Here is a 19,791-nt window from a genome sequence, read left to right as displayed (position 1 = left end):
CACCTCAATATTACAATAAATACATTTAGTGAGACTCATACAAACAGAATAGGATGAGTTTGAAAAAGTAGTTTAAAAAAGTTATAAAAAAATTTGAAATGTCAGAAATGAATCGAATTTACATTTTGTCTGGCTTTCAAAAGCAACCACTCCCTCTTAGTTTTTGGATTAAAAGAAGAGTAAAAAACCCTCTTTATTCTTTATTGTCGTAAGATATGTGATCATAATATATTTAGTGTATGTGTGGACTTATTACACATTTAAATTCAGATTAATCGCATGTCATGGGACAAAGTCGCCACCCTCCCCCAAGCGCTCAAGGCTGGATGATTGGTTCCTGGGGGCGGCTCATCAGGAGGTCACCAGGTCGTGGAAGTCCCCGTTGACTTTCTCTTCCCTCGACGGCGTGGCGGCCAACGGGTACACTGGGGTGGAGTGCGCGTGGTGATGCAATTGTGTCCCCAGAGCGCCTCCACCTGGAGTGGTGACCCAAAGCATCCCTCCAAGGCCTGTAGGTTTTCGCCCAACAGTTCTCGGCCGCCCAGAAGCAGACTGAGGCTATAAAGCACATCCTGCCCCGACGGCCAGCTGCTGCCTCCTTTCAGCCGTCGGTGGAGCCTTCTCAGTCTGCTTCCCGCCGAGGCCACCCTCCTGCGACCCTCCGCCCCTCCTGCTCGGCCCATGCAGCAGCTTTCACCCGGGCCGAAGCAAGGAGGTGGTCGCAGGAAGGTGGCACAGCCCGTCTCCGCCCCTAAGTCTGCCAAACGCCAGGCTAAGCGGAGCTCCTGCTCAGGAGATGGTAGCAGGATCACTCCTTCCCCCAGAGAATCTTTTGTTCTCCATTGCCCTTCTTCACATGACCCCGCTGGTACAGTTTTTGGGAGCCTGGCTTCAGCTTCCCAATCTGTCCCGCTGGCTCACGAGAACCATCAGGCTCAGCTATGCGATTCAGTTCGCTAGGTCTCCTCCCCGCTTCAAGGGAGTCCACTATACCATGGTGGGTGGCAATGCCCCTGTCATGTGCGCGGAGGTCCAAAACCATCCCTCACGCCGAAATGAAGCCTGACTTCTACAGCGCCCTTGTGCCACTGCAGCAACTCGGGGTTCGCATCCTGAACTAGCTCACTCTTGAAACCAGGTTTGTGAATACAGGGACCTGGTGCGCTGGCACCTTGCCCGTCTGGGCCTTCGGGTCAACTGGGAAAAGAACAAACTCTCCCCCATGCAGAGGATCTCTTTTCTCAGTTTGGAAATAGACGAGTGAGTCACTGCTGAATTGCCTGAGTCAATTCGAGGGCAAGAGTGTGGTTCCACTGAAGTTTTTTCAGAGGCTCCTGGGGCACATGGCATCCGCAATGGCAGCCACGCCGCTCGGACTGCTTCATATGAGACTGCTTCAGCACTGGCTTCGCGATCGAATCCCAAGAGGGGCATGGCAACAGGGCACGCTCCGAGAACCAGTTACTCGGGCCTGCCATCAGACCTTCACCCCGTGGTCGAACCTCTCCTTTCTACGGGCTGGAGTGCCTTTAGAACGAGTTTCCAGGCATGTTGTTGTCTCAACAGATGCCTCTGCCACTGGCTGGGGTGCCATGTGCAATGGACATGCTGCCACGGGCTCCTGGACAGGACCCCAACGCCACATGCACCACCAGCGCATGTCAATTGCCTTGAGTTGCTGGCAGTATGTTTGGCTCTACACCATTTTCGAACGTTGCTCAAGGACCAACACGTACTAGTCCGTTCAGCCAGCACGGCGACAGTAGTGTACATCAACCGACAAGGTGGTCTGTCTGTCGTATGTCGCAACTCGCCCGCCATCTCCTCTTATGGAGTCAGAAGCATCTGAGGTCGCTTAGAGCCATTTACATTCCGGGAGAGCTGAATCGTGCAGCCGACGAGCTCTCACAATTTCGACCACATCCCGGGGAATGGAGACTCAATCCCCAGACGGTTCAGCTGATTTGGGAACAGTTCGGTGAAATACAGGTAGATCTGTTTGCCTCCCCAGACACTGCCGCTGGTTTTATTCCCTGACCGAGGGGACCCTCGGCTTGGATGCACTAGCACACAGCTGACTGCGGGGCCTCCGCAAGTATGCGTTTCCCCCAGTGAGCCTTCTTGCACAGGTCCTGTGCAAGATCAGGGAGGACGAGGAGCAGGTCCTTCTGGTTGCGCCTCATTGGCCCACCCGGACTTGGTTCTCCGAACTGGTGCTCCTCGCAACAGCCCCTCCCTGGCCAATTCCTCTGAGGAAGGACCTCCTTTCTGAGAGACGGGGCACCCTCTGGCACCCACGTCCCGATCTGTGGAACCTGCATGTGTGGGTTCTGGACGGGACGGGGCAGGTTTGAGTACCCTACCACCTCAGGTGGTGGCAACTATTACTTCTGCTAGGTCCTTGTCCACGAGACATGCCTATGCTCTGAAGTGGAACCTCTTCGTCACCTGGTGTTCTTCTCGCCGAGAAGATCCCAGGAAATGCCCGATCAGGTCGGTGCTCTCCTTCCTCCAAGAAGGGTTGGAACGAAGACTGTCTCCTTCCACCCTGAAAGTTTACGTGGCTGCGATCTCTGCGCACCATGACCTTGTGGAGTCAAAAACGGTGGGACAGCATGACCAGGTCGTCAGGTTCCCGAGGAGGGTGAGGAGACTAAATCCTTGCTCTCCACTTATACCCTCTTGGGACCTCACAGTGGTCTTATCAGCCCTGCAGAGAGCTCCCTTTGAGCCATTGCAATCAGTCGAGCTTAAGTTCCTGTCTATGAAGACAGCACTCCTGGTCGCTTTGGCCACCATCAAAAGGGTAGGGGACCTGCAGGCATTTTCGGTTGACAAAGCGTGCCTATAATTCGGGCCGGCTAACTCTCACGTGATCTTGAGACCCCGGCCTGGATACGTGCCCAAGGTTCCCACCACTCCTTTCAGGGATCAGGTGGTGAACCTGCAAGCGCTGCCCTTGGAGGAGGCAGACCCAGCGCCCTCCGTGCTTACGTAGACTGAACGCAGTGTTTCAGGACATCAGACCAGCTCTTTGTCTGTTTTGGTGGGAAGCTTAAGGGAAAGGCTCTCTCCAAGCAAAGGTTGTCTCACTGGATAGTGGACGCCATTGTCTTGGCAGGGTCGGCCATGCCCCCTAGGGGTGAAGGCACATTCCACCTGGAGTGTGGCTTCCTCCTGGGCTTTAGCGCATGGCGCCTCGCTAACAGACATCTGTAGAGCTGCAGGCTGGGCGACACCCAACACTTTTACAAGATTCTATAATCTCCGGGTAGAGCCAGTGTACTCTCATGCACATACATAACCAAGACTAATTATTATTATACTAATCCTGGGTTAAGTATGAGCAGTGTGAAACGTGAAGCAAATTAACCCAGGATTCAGTTAACCAAATTAACCCAGATTTTACGATGACCCAGGGTTAACTATTTCAAGTGTGAACACTGCATGGTGTCTTAATTGTTTAAATATTTTTTTGTGGCCATTGTATAGCAACATCCACAAATAAACCAAAGCATATGAGCATTGTCTTTTGAAACATTTTAATATGCATCCCCTCCCCCCATAGTGAATACAAATGAGTTATATATAAATTCTTTCCATTCCTTAGTATTATATTCTCTATGCTACAGTTACAGCGTGAACCATCACAAGTTGAAAACGTACATGGGGAAGGAATGATCCGCCAAGACAAACATGCATTGATTACTGTGCACTACAACACAATAAATAGTAGCTTACAAGCGACTGAAAGTTCAGTCAAAAGAGACATGAGAAGTCAAATGTTAGTAAATAGACAGATGGACAAATTTCATTCAGTACAATAAGTGACTCCACCACTCCAAGTGTACATTGACTGTCAGTTTTTTCAGGGCTAAGTTGACATTCAGTAGTTTAGATGTCCACTGGACAAAGAGTCAGTGTGTCTCAGAACCGGATTCTGTTGTATTATATCATTTATCACCATCTATGGACTATTGCCACAGTGAAGTCTGTCTTGAGGGCAGAAAGGAAAGAAACCAATGAGCTCTTTCAAGATTTTTAAGTATACAAGTAAATACATGGTTACTCCTTATAATAAATGTGGATTAGTGACAATTTTGTACTTGGTTATAAACAATAGCAGGTGCAGTATTTTTGTTTAATTGAGGTTGCTGAGGTTTGTTGTTGAGACATACATTTAGAACATAAATGTGCAAAGAATAAAAATGGAAAAAATGAAATTAATTAGAAGGGACACCACTTAATTTATAGTTTTAGAAATATATATATAAAAAAAAATATAAAAAAAATAAGCAAAAAGATGCATTTATTTTCCTGCATTAATCCAGATATTAGAAGCATATTAACTGTTTGTAAGGCTGCTGTAATGTGAAAAACCCTTTCATTTTTGCTACTTTGCACATTAAATGAAGGCACATCCCTGAAACATTTGCTTACTTGATGTAGTGTACTTTTTCATTTTCTATTTTAACAACTAACTAGGCAAAGCTGATCTGCTGCTGTTTCATATTTGAATAAAATTGTTAAAAATAAGTGCTTTTTAAATGTTTTTTTTTACGTGGTGATATATAATGTTATTGTGCTTGACATGAAACATCCAGAAAACTCATTAGCATCTGTGCCAGAGTAGCAAAAATGTAAAGTTAACAACGACACGTTATTATCACAGTGACAGAAGCAAATTAAATTAATTCATAATGCAAAGCTACATATTTTGAAAATGCATTATAATTAAAATAAAATACATTTCACAGTAATAAAAAAAAACAAACATTATAAACAGTAAACAATAGTCGCAAATGAAGAAAAACATCTGCAAACGCATATTTGCTGTGTGTGTGGATTCTTGTAGATTGCTGGTCTTGAATAGCAGATTATTGTACTTCTGTGTACGATACCCTGTACAAGCACCAACTGATAATACTATAGAAAAAAATATTATCAGTGAAGAGTTTACAAAAATTCTCCTTTGTATCAAAAGTGTAGAAGGTTGACCATTGAAAGATGTATCAATTGTAAAAACACACAAACAAAAAGAAAACAAATCCAATTGTTCAAAATTTCCAATTTTTTTAAAACTTTTTTCTTAGAAATATCAAAACCCACTTTGCATGAGGAATGTCGTATTTTTCATTAAAAAAAAAAAATTTCAGAAAACTGCCTTTTCAGAGACAGAGCAAAATATTTTCCCTGAACTTTATCATACAACATTTAAAGACGCAGTTACATTCTTTTCTAGTTCACTCGCACAGAGAAAACTCTCTCTAGGTTATGCTACACTCTACAGAGGTAATACAAGAGTTAACCAGCATTACAATAAAGATAGCTTAAATCCAAATACGCGTATAACCACCATATTGTACCTCCGTGAACCTTTCCACACCTGTAACACCTGGTATAGGATCTCTGACAGGTGTGACACTAGGTTTAATATATTCCTGTCCTATTACTATGGGTAAAATATTGTCCTCAAACATTACAAAAAATCAGAGGTGGAAGCTATCATCCCCAGGAGTCCATGTGTCTACCCTAACATGACAACTATCCTAGGATTCACATTAAAGGGTTAGTACACCCAAAAATTAAAATTACCCCATGAATCACCCTAATGCTTTCCTAGATATATATATGACTTTTTTTCTTTCAGCCGAATACAATTGGAGTTATATAAAAAAATGTCCTGGCTCTTCCAAACTTTATAATGGCAGTGAATAAAGGATGATATTTTGAAGCCCAAAAAAGTGCATCCATCCATTATAAAAGTGCTCCACACTGCTCTGGGGGGTTAATAAAGGCCTTCTGAAGTGAAACGATGCGTTTGTGTAAAAAATAAAATAAAATCAATATTTAAAACTTTATAAAGTAAAATAACTAGCTTCCAGCAGACGGCCGTACGCATCGATTTACGGCGAAAGAGTAACACTTGACCTTACACATGACACGGAAGCGCAGAGGATAGAGCAAAACAAAACACCTAACTACCTTAACACCTCGTATTAGTTTAAAATGAGAATTTTTAAAGAGAAATGTCGGAGGAGATTAAGTTTGTTACCGAGACGTATTTGTTTGAGGTGCGAGAGGAGTCAAAGTGTTATGCTACTCCAATATCCTACGTCATACATTGCGTCAAGTATTACTATTTTGACGTAAGTCGACTTGCGGAAGCTAGTTATAAATATGGATATTTTTATTAAACAAACGCATCACTTCACTTCAGAAGGCCTTTAACATCATGGAACCGAATAGATTTACATTTATCATGGATGGATGCACTTTTTTGGGCTTCAAAATATCATCCTCCATTCACTGCCATTTTAAAAATCATATACACCTACTGAAGGAAGGCTTGAGGGTGAGTAAATCATGGGGTAATTTTCATTTTTGGGTGAACTATCCCTTTAAGAATGGAAGACTTACATCACATGCACATCAAGTAGCAAAATGCCCATTAAAATACAAATCACTAATAAAAATGACTACTACAATTTACAACATTTCCTGTAGTCGGTACCTTTACATTTGCTTGATCTTCCTGTTTTATGTCATGCATGAAGTGAGAGCTCTTGTTTTGTCAGATACAGTATGAAGAACAGACTTGATGCTGAAGAGTTTTTTTGCCTAGTTAACCGAGCTGGCACAATGAATCTGTGCCACGGAAGGTCTCAAAATCATGTCAGCAGGCAAACTGAACTGTGTATGAAGAAACACTTGCTTGGAAAAGCTGGTTTTGATATTAGCTGGATTAGTCTTTTGGTGGGTCCAGGAAATCATCTGCCCATGCACCAGTGGGAGGCATCGCAGCTTAAGACAAAGTGAAGAGGACTTTACACTGCAAAAAATCTTTTTCTTAATCAGCATTTTGGTTTTTCGTTACAAATATCTAAACATTCAAGCTTTCTTTATTATTATTATTATGCACTACTATTCTTATTATTTTTTATAGATTTTTGTTTTTAAATAGAAATAAATACTTGATGCATTAAATTGATCAAAATCACAGTAAACATTTGTAATGTTACAAATTTCATATATATATGCTGTTATTCAAACTTTGTTATTCATCAAAGAATCCCAAAAAAACATTAGTATGGTTTCCACAAAAATATTAACTTTAGAAACATTAATATGTCACATGTATGTTCTGTTATGGTTGAGTTTCATTGCATTTTAGTTCTGTTCCTGTTTGTCTGTGTGTCCTGTCTTTTGACCTAGTTCCTTCATGTGTTTAATTAATGATTCTGGTCACCTGTTGTTCATTAATTACCTCATTTAGGTGTAAAGTGGATGTTACCCCATGTTTCTGTCCTGTTTCCTGAGGATTATTGAATTAAAAGACTATTTCCTTGCATTCTTCATCTTCGTGCACTCTATAGACAGTCACCCATAACATTTTAATAATAAGCAGTAGCAAATCAGCATATTAGAATGATTTCTGAAGGATCATGTGACTGAAGACTGGATTAATGCCTGCTGAAAATTCAGCTTTGCCATCAAAGGAATACATTACATTTGAAAAGATATTAATATAGAACAGTTATTTTAAAGTGTAAAATATTTTACAGTATTACTATTATACTGTATTTTTGATCAAATAAATACAGCCTTGGTGAGCACAAGAGACTTTCTAAAACATAAATAAATCTTACAGACCCCAAACTTTTGAACAGTAGTGTATGAATAATATATATTTAAGTTGTACTTTTAAAAAAGCAAACTGGGATATATAAATAATTAAATAAAATTGCCTCAACACAAGTCATATCCTATGTAATTTTTTAAGAATATTTAGATATTTTCACTGTGAGAAAAAAAAAAATATTAAGAAAATGAAATTTTGCAGTGTAAATGTCTTGACAAATTTGAAACATTTTGGATCGAAACTCAAACACTGGGAGATTTGAAAAATCAGAAGACATATCCTATAAAAAAATAAACCAGACCGCAAAAAATGCTGGTGCATGTATCTGTAGGAAGAAGGTAGGGCAGAAACCTAAAGTGCTTTTTGTTGTATAAAGTTCTCGTATGTCATTCAGGAGAACCTACAGACATTTGTGTTGGAGTCCAACAGCATGTTTTAGAGTCAAATCTAAAGCCGAGCAACTTCAAAAATCATTCTGCTTCCATGCAGGCCAAGCATTGTCGGCAGCACGTCATTAGCATTAGCATCAGTAGCTCTTTCACTACGAGTTCAATCCCCCAGTTCAAAATTCTTTGAGCTTACTTGAGTTCAAAATTCAAAGAATGGAAATAACAGAGGCTGTTAGATCTCTGTCTGGCAGTTGGGTTGTTAAAATCGTTAATAAAATTTGCCACATTTTTTAAAGGAAATCATGGCCCGCACATCAAAACAAAGCACTGTCGTCCACGACGGACAGTAACAGAAAATGGGCGAGGCAGCTGAGATTCAGTAGGATGGCTCATCTTGGTAAAGTGTTGGCGTTCGGGATCCGTGCGGGGGACGAGCGTGCTGCTGGTGAGCCTCTCAGCGTGGGCGTCCCAGGTCCCGGAGAAGCCACCTTGTGAGTGGGCGTACAGTGGCCAGGAGAAGAGGAGTGTGTGGGGGTACCAGGGCCTGGGGAGTAAGGGTAAGGGGGGATATCAGGGCCGGGGAAGAAGGCTCTGTGGATGGGAGAAGAGGAAGGCGACAGGTGAGGACTCGTCTGGAGGAGCCAGAGCAGCTCTTCGTTGTTGCGGCTCAGACGTTTCTTCTCGGTGGTCTCCTTCTCCACATACTCCTGAAGGTTTGCGTTCTCCTCAGACAGTTGTCTAAACATCCAGGATGAAACAGTCAGGATTAGTCAAAAGACTGGCTTCGCAAGACTAATTTGATCTTTTTTCAAATCCTGACCTTGACACTGAGAGGTGGCGGTCGATGCGGGCCATCAGGTCTTCATTCTGCTGCTGAAGCACCTGGACCCGCTCCTCCAGGTGCAGGTTCTTTTGGGCCTGCTCGAAGGATCAAGCGAACACAGAGCTCCACATTAAATTCTTACACAAACTTCCCCTGCCTGGACAACAGTGGACTGAAATGTGTTTTACGTGAGGACGAAACAATGAGAAGCGTAAAAGCTGAAAGGAAAATGAGGCTTTAAAATGAACGGCGGTCCAATTTCAAAATCATAAATAATATAACCTTTAAAGGAGCTGAAAAGAAAGTAAAAAGCAGTTTTAAATGGAAAGTGATTCAATATCCAAATCATAAATAATTACTGTAGCAGTAAAAGGATCAGAAAAGGATTATTCTTCTTGCTTTATTATTTATACAATTCTTTATTTGTGTGATTTGTTTTGTTGAGGTTATTAGGGCGTTGTAAAACGTCAGAGCTAAGGAGTGTAGATATACTTCACTAAAAAAATCAATTCATTTTATTAGAAATTAATCATTATTTAACATCCTGCAATAAATATCATGTGGTTCTTGATCAAAGGTGGGGTTTTACTTGAGATAAAAAAAAATTGCAATTTGTCTTTTACTTGCACTGTTTTCTATGGAACCCCATATATATATACATACATACAGTATATCATGGCCATGAATTAAAGGGATAGTTCACCCAAAAATGAAATTTCTGTCATCATTTACTCTCCCTCAAGTTGTTCCAAACCTGTATGACTTTCTTTCTTCTGTTGAACACAAAAAAAGATATTTTGAAGAAAGTCGGTAACCAAACGACTGATGGACCCCATTGACTTCCATAGTAGGAAAAAAAAAATACTATGGATGTCAATGGGGACCAGCAACTGTTTAATTACCAACCTTTTTTAAAATATCTTCTTTTGTGTTTAGCAGAGGAAAGGAAATCATACAGGTTTGGAACAACTTGAGGGAGAGTAAATGATGACAGAATTTTCATTTTTGGGTGAACTATCCCTTTAAGAATTTGTTCCCGTGACATTAATTCATTCCCTTGTTTTGATTGAACTAAAACGAGGGAACAAATTAGTAAATAGGGCCACAATTTACTAAAACAAAGGAATGATTTCTTGATTCATGGCCATGATGCATATATTTTTTCCTGCATATCATGTGCGTCGCTCCGTAGCTTTCTTCTTTCCTGCTGCAGTTTTTCTTTTACTTGCACTGTTTTCTTTACTGGCACAGATCTTTTCGAGTGGAGAGAGAAATTGATTTTCTTAACTTTAAACTGAATACAGGAAGATACTTTATCTCACAATTCTCCTGCACAGTGTGTTTATCCTTCACACCTTTTCATTTGTAGCTTACCACTTTCTCCAAATGACAGATCTTCTTCTCCTGGTCATGAATTTGCTGGTTCTTCATCTCCAGAACCTCCTTTAAACTCTTAAGGTCTTCCTCGATATGCTGATACGGGGCCAGTGCATCCTGCAAATACATTTACAATACTTACTTTCAGCGTTTGTGTGCCTAAATCCTAGTATCCCTTTATAAATTTCCCTTTATATATACCACGATTTGTTCATCAGTGCTCTTGCTCAGGGCCTCTTCAAAGCGCTTGGCTTTGTCTTTCAGAGTTCGGTTCTGGAAAGTCAGAGTGTCCACCTGGTCCTGAAAGAAACGGTACTGTTACTAATGAAGCCCTTTGGATGAGTAGCAAAAAATCTTAAACCTTGAGTCACTGAACAAATCACCTGAAGCGAGAGGCGCAGTTTCTCAAAGTCCTCTTCTAGATTGGCTTTTTGCTGCTCATGAGCTTTTCTTAAGTCTAAGAGAAATGAAATGACAGAATTTACCTTCTCCACACTTCCGTCAGCTGGCTAGTAGTGGTATTACAAAATGGCACCCTCACCTCTCATTGTCCTGGCATGCTCCTCCTGCAGTGTTGACATGGTGATGTTGTGCATGGTCTTCAGGTCTTCAAGGGCGGCCTCATGGTTGGCAGTCAACTCTTCGATCTACACACAAAACACACAGTTGAGTTTTCATATTCATGCCATCCTAAATCTATCTCCCATGATCCTCAGCCTGATGATCCAACCTGTTCCTGGTGCTGGGTGTGAAACTCCTCCACCTCTGACTGGTGCTCTGCTCTGAGATGGTCTCTGTCCGAAGCGTGCCGTAATCTCAAGTTCTCCTCTAAGGTTACGAGTTCAGACTCCTGCTGCACCTGTAACTCTCTCAGCTCCCTCTCAAAACACTCCTCCAGCTCTCTCTTCTCCTTCTGAAGACGCTCCCAGCGAGCTGCGTTGAAGGCTGGGCGATATGAAAAACAGAGCATACGGATATAAATAGAAGCCATGAAATAAAAATTGACAATGCCTTTTAAAAAAAAAAGAATATTGCAGTACTTTGATTTATTGTGATTTAATGATTTATCGTGCACATAATTTAAAAAAAAATTATAATAATGTGCCCTCATAATCTTTAACTCTTTCCCTGCCGGCATTTTTGAAAAAAGATGCCAGTCACTGCCAGCATTTTTTATCATTTTATAAAAGTTTCATGGTCCCCAGAATATTTTGTGGTATGAATATCAGAATTGCAATATATATATCAAAAGAAATTCACATTCTAGCTTAATGTATTCTGGTTTCATTAAAAAAAGCAACATTTTGAGCAAAAAGCTGAGAAAATTGCGCTTTTGTCAAAGACTACATCTGGATCGGATTCAGAACGATAATCAAAACACAGACGGATTAGATCGAGTCCATCAACACACCTAATGCTTGCACAGTCCTATATCTCAATACAAAAAAAAAATATATATGTTTTCAAATTTGATTTAAAAATTGACAAGGTATGGGCGGATCTGATGTAAGCTGGTAAGCTATTCCATAGCTTAGGGCCGATGACTGCAAAAGCACGATCACCCCTATTTTTAAGTCTAGTTCTAGGGACAGATAGTAAATTAGAGTCCCCCGATCTTAGTGATCTTGACTGTATGGGCAGATGCTGTAGTTCAGATAGGTACTGTGGAGCCTGGTTCTGCAAAGACTTAAAAACAAATAACAAAACCTTAAAATCAATTCTATATTTAACCGGTAGCCAATGAAGCGAGATCAAAATTGGTGTAATGTGTTCACATTTACGCTTCCCTTTGAGAAGTCCTGCAGCTGCATTTTGAACTAATTGCAAACGTGTGATGCATATCTGAGGGGCACCAGTATATAAAGAGTTGCAATAGTCTAATCGGGAAGTTACAAAAGCATGCATGGCAATCTCAAAGTTCTTTACAGGCAAGAAGGCCTTAACCTTGGCTAAAAGACGAAGATGGTAAAAACAGGACTTAACCACAGCACTTATCTGTTTATCATTATTTACAACAATAGCAAACCATCCAATCTTGTTCGAGAAGCCGTTTAACTGTCTGGGATATATGTCACAACAGGGAAGAAAAGACCAATGCTGCGTCTCAGTTCGCCTACTTATACTATGCCCTAAAAGTATGTACTCTTTTTGTGAAGAAAAAGTAGGCCTACATACTTTTGAGTGTGTAGCAGAAGAGTAGACAAGCTTTTAGACATACTGTCATGTCATAAAATAGAGTCTTTAACAGTTGCTCTCTGTCGCTTAGTTACACGCATCCTGTCAGGTAAACTGACCTGTCAATCATCTTGTCAAAGATAAAATCCTCCACATTTTATTTGTTTCCTACTGTATCGGAGAGAATTGCAGTAGCACGTTGATCTGCCAGTCACGGGTCTTACATGCGGAGATGCATAAAGATGCATTTAAAAGTTAATGGCCAAACGGATCTTTATAAAAGTTCACGTTGTTGTTGCAGATGAAATATAACACGAATAACATTACATAATTTTTTTTTATCAGTTTATATGTTGATTATTAGTCACTTAAACCCCTTTATCTTGACCTCTATAATTAACCGTCGGTTGCGTAGATCCGCCATGTTTTGTAGTTTTCTGAACACTTTTTACTCGTGTTTGTAGTTCAAGGGGTAGACAGTCTCACTTTCTGGGTTCAAATTAGACAAACCATGGTAACTATTAAACACAGACAAAGGAAACTGATCTAGAAACAGTGCAAACCAACTAAGAGGATAACAACTCAAACAATAAACAACAGCAGAGACAAACCTAATCAAAGTAGGCCTACTAAAGAAACACAGACCAAACTAAACATATCCTTGACATAATTGATGACTAAATTGTTAGACTAGTCTAAGCCGTTTATGCAACCGCCAACCGGTAGCTGTTTTATTCTTAGAAGTTTCTGGACACTCACCCACTTCATGCTGAATCCGACTGAGTTCCTGTGACAACTCTCTCTCCTTCTCCTCAGCACTTTCACTCTGAAACAAACAATAACACACATCTGCTTTTATTCTGATCCACTACTAACAATTAAATACAATATTAGGCTACTCAAGGCACGTTTTCCATTGACATCTATATCTATCTTCGAACCCAAACGCAAAACCAAGTGTACTTCCATTATTTATGAATTATTTATTCCAGGATTATTGTATTATTTATGAATATTTATTTTAATTATATTAAGGTTATATAGCTTCTTTCCTCATGGGGAACATTTTCAGTCCTCGTGGCTAGTTTCTATAATGTAGGTGATTTCAGGTTTAACCATTTTTGTAGGGACATTTGGTCTCAGCAATATCAGGATAAAACATTTAGGATACAATTTATAGTATGTCCAATTTCTTCATGGTTAACATAGTTTTACTAATTAATAATTCAACAATCACACCCATAAACAGTAAACCAATGTACCCTCACAAAAACACATACTGTACTTTTTTAGTGTTGACTACCTACTGCATACTGCATTTAGTATTACTTTCAAGGCCTAAATAAAATCAAATTATAAATACGGATAGTGTTGCGTTTGAAACTGACCATTATTATAAACTAAACAAAATCAAACACAAAAGACATGTCTGTAAGTGTAAGGTGACGAGGAAGAAATAAATTGATACAATGCTGCAGAAGCATTAACACTCTAGTGTGCATTTAACAGAAAATGTACAGTATACCAACCTGATAATGATAAGCACTTAAAAATGAAACATGCATTATAACAAATAATAAAATGTGGATTGCTTTATGTTAGAGTTGCCAGGCGTGGGAGGAATTGGCAGGTTACTGACACACAGCTTCTATCCGTAAACCCTTTTACTGCTAAACAGACAAACAGGAGTGCATGTGGAGGAGAGGAATGCAATTAATATTAATGTAGTATGTGTGGGCATTAGGCTGGAACATATTGAATAAATGGGTGTATACTTTAAGCCATCAGGTTTCAGGCCCCTCACTGACTTGTTTAAGTTTGTCTCGAATTAGTATGAAGAGGCATTTCAGACGCAACAGGGGACAAATGTTTTTTTTTTTTTCATGATGTATAATTTAGCCAATCATTCACTGATGGACAGCAGGGGGCACTGTGCTTCTAAAATTTTTTATTTTTATTTACATTATTAATTTAGCAAATGCTTTTATCTAAAGCGAATTACAAATAAGGATGATAACATATATGATTCATCCTAAGGAGACAGTGATATGCTTATGTTGTGATTCTGTGTGCAAACAGTGACTCAACGGTCTGCTCTTGCACACAGTTACCTCATCCTTCTATTCATGATAGATTAGATAAAGGCTGTTATTTGAGTTTTGTTTTTTGGTTTTTGAGTGTTCAGTTTGCAGTGGTTGTGAGATAGACTGGATGTGTCAGTCAGTAAACTAGTGGTTGCCTAATGGTTGAGGCTTTGGCATGGTAACACAAATATCTCATGTAGTGATGACATGTGAAGACCATAACATCATTGTGCCCTTGAGCAAATCATTTGATCACGGGGTTTGTGCCATGAGGAATGTCACTATAGTTAGTGTACTGTGAATCATGATTGATTGAACGTACTGTATCTGCTTAACAACAATACATTTAGAAAACAGCATCTTTGGGATGTCCAATTCTCCAAAAATATAATAAAATTAAATTGATGGAGTGTGTACAAAAGTGCTCAACTCTTGCATTGTCAATACAAGTCAATCATTTTATTGCCAATTCATGCATAAAAATGCCAATTCATGTGTGAAAATGATTCCTCATGCTCCCTCCCAACCATTCTTTTACAATTTAAGCCTGATGAACCTTGACATTGTCATCCTGGAATATGGCCATATCCTACATGGTTGTTTAAGAAATGAAAAGCTACACACTCCATCAATTAGGGTTAGAAGAACTGTTGCCAAACATATACCTATGAATAATAAAATAAAAATAAAATGAGTTGTTTCATTTAATAGTTTTGATTGACCTTATTAGGATTCTAAAATGTGTAAAGTGGTAATAATAAAAAAAACTAGTAGAGTTACTAGTAAACTAGTAACGCCTAATGATTCAGGCACATATGAAAGAAAATGTGATGTTTAGATGATGTCTGCAATAAAATACCTTGAGGGAGAAGTGCTGAGTACAGATGACAAAGACCTCCAGACCCAGGCTGGTTTTCTTTAGTTCTGTGTGAAGAGCCTGCAGTTGCTTGGCCTGTTCTTCATAGCGACTCTGCAAGAGCTGCAACTCCTCGTGTCTCTCTACTTCATCTCGCTCTTTTTCTTTTTTCTGCTCTTCTTCTCTTTTCTTCTCTGGACCTGGGGAGCCAGTACGAGGCAAAATGTGAATGCTTGAGCCTCGAACTGCCACTGTTGCCTTCTGTTGCCTCTGAAGCACTAAAGGGGGAAACACAAAAGAAACAGCACTAAAAAATCAATTTCATTAAACTCATCTCAGAACTGCCCTGTGTGAATAAAACGGCCTCCATAATGCTAAGACACCCCAGGGAGTACTGTGCGCTTAACAACCATGAAACAATTTACATGAAGCTTTACCATCATTTCTATACCTAACTGGATTAGGTGAATATTCTATAAGTAAAGCAAATGGACTATTCAAAGACTAGACCGGTTTCATTGTAATGTTAAAATGGGGTATGTGACCCACAGCTAATGGCACAGTGGCTAAACAAACCATACCAAATCTTATAGTTCAAGTACAATAATGGAATAGCCTTCTTGAAATTCACAATATATGCATTACAATGGGTGTAGCTATAGATTAGTCACATCATACAGATGATGCCCTCATGGAAGTTACATAAAGACATTATCAATTATTTAAGCTATATAGAGATAAACTCAAAAACTAGGATAAAAGTAAAATATTTTTCATTTATAAAATATAAAACCAAGGCATAACATGCTTCAAGATAAGCAAGCAATCTAAAGCACTACTCATGCTAATGCTAATAGCAGCTAATGTTTTTGTTCTTACTGCAGCTGTGTGTTAGCATTCATCTCTTGATGAATTTGATAAACACATTGAGCCAAATGGAATGACAAGATGATTTACGGCCATCATTACTGTAGAAACTAATCTTCAGAAAAAAAAATACTTGTCTGTGTAGAGCTGCTAATTGCTATGATGGAGTCATTGTTGTCCTCAGTGTTGAGTGTGCAAGCAATTTGTTTGTTAATGACTGGCATCAAATTTTTTTCAATGCCCTTTACTGACGTATTAGGTATTAAATTAACCTCTATATACATTTTAGCAAGCTACGGCTGTCCTATGTTCATTGTAGGATGCGTACTGTATAGAAATGTTGAGATAGATTACGGTTTGGAGATTTAAAAAAAAAAAATTTATTCAGCAAGGGCACATTAAATTGCTCAAAAGAGACAGTAAATATATTAATAATGTTATAAACAGAGTTCTATGTCAAATTAATGCTGTTCTATTCATCAAAGAATCTTGAAAAAAACATGATGTTTTATTATTAAATGTTTCTTGAGCAGCAAATCAGCATATTAGAATGATTTCTGAAGGATCATGTGACACTGAAGACTGGAGTAATGATGCTGAAAATTCAGCTTTGCCATCACTGGAATAAATTACATTTTAAATTATACAAAATATTTATCAAATAAATGACTTGGTAATCACAAGAGACATCTTTAAAAAAAAACATTTTAAAAAATCTGACCAACCCCAAACTTTTGAACGATAGTGTATAAAGTTAGACAATTTCAAAGTGCTGTATAAAACTAGCATCAATTTAAATAAACATTTTAAAACATTATGCTGACTCATACACAATCCAGTCCACACGCACACACAAACAGCCACCATCCTCCTAAAGCGGCTTAGTCTTTGGTCTGAGAAGCAGTCTTAATGACAACAAAGAGAAAAACTGCTTTTCAAGTAGTAAGGTAAAGTAACTGATGTTAGGTAGATTCCCTGCTCATCAGAAGACAAAGAAAGCAAGAGGGCAAATATTCACTCTGAAACCTCCTAATATGTTTACCTTTCTCAAGAAAACCCAACATTTAGTTTTAATGTCCTTCAGGGGGATTCAAACTCTAATTATGAGTTCTGACCCCCAAAACCCATAATCTGCACCCCAGGAGGGATACAGACAGTACTGTGGGGATCAAATGCTGAAGATTGGGTATTGTTTCGATAATTGTTTCATTTTGTTCAACATGACAGCTGGACAGTGACCCCCAGTGGCCACACTGATTACATTTTAAATGTAGTACTCTCTCATTCTATGTTTGTGTGTGTGTATAGAGAGAAAAATAAAGAGGTTTTCAGTGGAGATGTGAGCGTCATATGAGATTTATCCAATAGCGTGACATCATCTAATGGAAGCACTGTACTCTGTAGAGCAGCAGGGGACAGCTATGAAAGGAAAGCAATCTTGGGTTGATCTGGGTTTTGGTTGGTTACCTGGAGAGTGTGGTTTAGGAGACACCACAGCGAGTCTCTTAGGGGAAGAGAGAGATGAACGGGTGCCATCAGAACTCTTCTGGAATTCCTTACGGGATGCTATAGATAAAGAAAGACATCAGTGAGTTAATGGCAGTGTAGGAGGTTTCCTGAATTCAAGGACATTCAATTGGGGCACACATATGCGTATGCGACTGCAAATCCATGAATGCATTTGCAACAGTAACCACCACCCCCTTTCTCTCTTTTCGTATCGCTCTCCTCTTCCATGGAGTCATAATATGGTCTCAGTGGTCCATGGATCGATTCCAATAAGAGGCAGCCAACCACAAAATAACGCTGCTGCCACACGGGCTGGACGATATGATATTCTGAGAGTCTGCAGGCATCCGTGCACATACAGTACAGAATACAGTATAAATATATAAAAAAATCAATCCCACAAATCTCAGATCAGTGGGCAGCCCAAACTGATGTGAAAAAAAATGGAGAATATTTCCTGAAATAACCATAATTCATAATAATATAAAATGGTCAACACATATTAAGGATGCATTAAATCGATCAAAAGTGACATAGACATTTATAATGTTACAAAAGTACTTTTTTTTTCATCAAAGAATCCTGAAAACAAATGTTTCCATAAATATATTAGGCAGCACAATGTTTTCAACATTGATAATACAAAGAAATGTTTCTTGAGTGACAAATTTGAATATATTAGAATGATTTCTGAAGGATCAATTACATCAATAAATCAAATTTTAACAGAAAATAAAATAATAAAATATATTATATATAATAAATAACAAAAATATTGTTATATTTTATATATAGTTTTGATTCCACCAATTCCACCATTGTGTGATCCGAAAATGTACATACCAACACTGATTTTACAATACAATTATAAATATAGTATTTACATGTACAAATTACTATATTATTATTATTGGTGATATCACCCGAACAGAAGAGACTGGCACTGCCTATGGAATAATAGGAAAAGACTGAAGACACTGCTGGGTTGGAGCTAGTTTCAAATCTCCCATCTCACAACAGAAGGGGGTGCTTATGTTTTTGGGGTTGCTGCTTTTGGCTTACTTTTCCCCAACACAGCACACACACACAAACATCACATTGCAACAGGGGTCCCAGGGCACCTAATTACTGCCAGCTCATTTCGACATGTAGCAGACAGCCATAGACACCCCTTTAGAATCCCAATAGACTCCCTCCTCCCTAGGACCACACTTCTACCCCACCCCCAATGCTGAGACAGCACCTCCGGCATCAGAGGCACCGGTGCACCATGGGTGGGTGCATTTGAGTATGCTTAACTCAAGTATGGCAGCCTAAAGCCCGCATGTGTGTTATAAATACTCAGTTTCCTTAGATTCACGAGAGTTATATGATAGCTGCACAGGATCTCTGAAATGTTTTTTAACAGCAGTGTCTCATGAATGTTGTCATCGCTCACTACCTTGACAGCATGCTAACCCTAAATCGGTACTTCATGATGGGCCAGCTGCCCTGGCAGCCTTTTTGTCCCTCCAGGGTTCTGGAGATTTTGTCAGGATGACAAAGAGGGAAGCAGCAGGCAGAGCTATATGCCCTTAGAGCTGTGGCTAAGGATCGGAAAACGTGACGCTGAAAATGGGACAGAACTGATAACAACACTTGAGACAGGACAGGATATATAAAAAGAGGAGGATGAGAAGGAAAGAAGAGGACCAAGGCATCTTAATAGCCTCATTATCTTTTAGGCAGAAGGAAAAAGATTGGTTAAATGGTCATAGACGAGTTCTGATTGGATAGGCTCTTCTGTAATGTCACCAGCATGCACAATGGTTCATCGCTTGCTTTAATCGGATGATTACTTCTTAATGATCGGCCTAACTGAGCTGAGATAAATAGGTTATTGCAAGCAAGTGTATGAAATTCAGCTAGTATGCACTTTAATGAGTTTTCATTACAAGGTGTATGCTCGTCTAAACAGGATTAGTTATAACAGAATGCAATACAACTAGAGTAATCTTTAGTACTACAAGCATGCGTTTCAACAAGTACGCATTACAAGAGGTATGCACTACTTCAAGTAATCGTTTCAA

At 39.5% G+C, this 19,791-nt stretch overlaps 1 protein-coding gene across 1 annotated transcript in view; it reads right to left on the bottom strand.

Annotated features, from left to right (window-relative positions):
- Positions 1-8,420: 8,420 nt before the first annotated feature.
- The window catches only part of mtus2a (microtubule associated tumor suppressor candidate 2a), a gene marked incomplete at both ends in the record, with an annotated part of 39,856 nt that continues 28,485 nt past the window's right edge, over positions 8,421-19,791 (bottom strand). Inside the window, 10 exons of the mRNA XM_081353602.1 lie at positions 8,421-8,769; positions 8,852-8,952; positions 10,229-10,348; positions 10,433-10,531; positions 10,615-10,688; positions 10,773-10,878; positions 10,962-11,176; positions 13,166-13,232; positions 15,350-15,624; positions 17,681-17,779. Coding sequence (XP_081209728.1) covers positions 8,421-8,769; positions 8,852-8,952; positions 10,229-10,348; positions 10,433-10,531; positions 10,615-10,688; positions 10,773-10,878; positions 10,962-11,176; positions 13,166-13,232; positions 15,350-15,624; positions 17,681-17,779 — 1,505 coding nt within the window. The remainder of the gene's footprint in view (positions 8,770-8,851; positions 8,953-10,228; positions 10,349-10,432; positions 10,532-10,614; positions 10,689-10,772; positions 10,879-10,961; positions 11,177-13,165; positions 13,233-15,349; positions 15,625-17,680; positions 17,780-19,791) is intronic.

The sequence above is a fragment of the Scardinius erythrophthalmus genome (assembly GCF_964197995.2).
Source record: "Scardinius erythrophthalmus genome assembly, chromosome: 23".
NCBI lineage: Eukaryota > Metazoa > Chordata > Actinopteri > Cypriniformes > Leuciscidae > Scardinius > Scardinius erythrophthalmus.
Note: the sequence above shows the minus strand (reverse complement) of the source record. Positions and strands in the feature narration are given on the sequence as shown.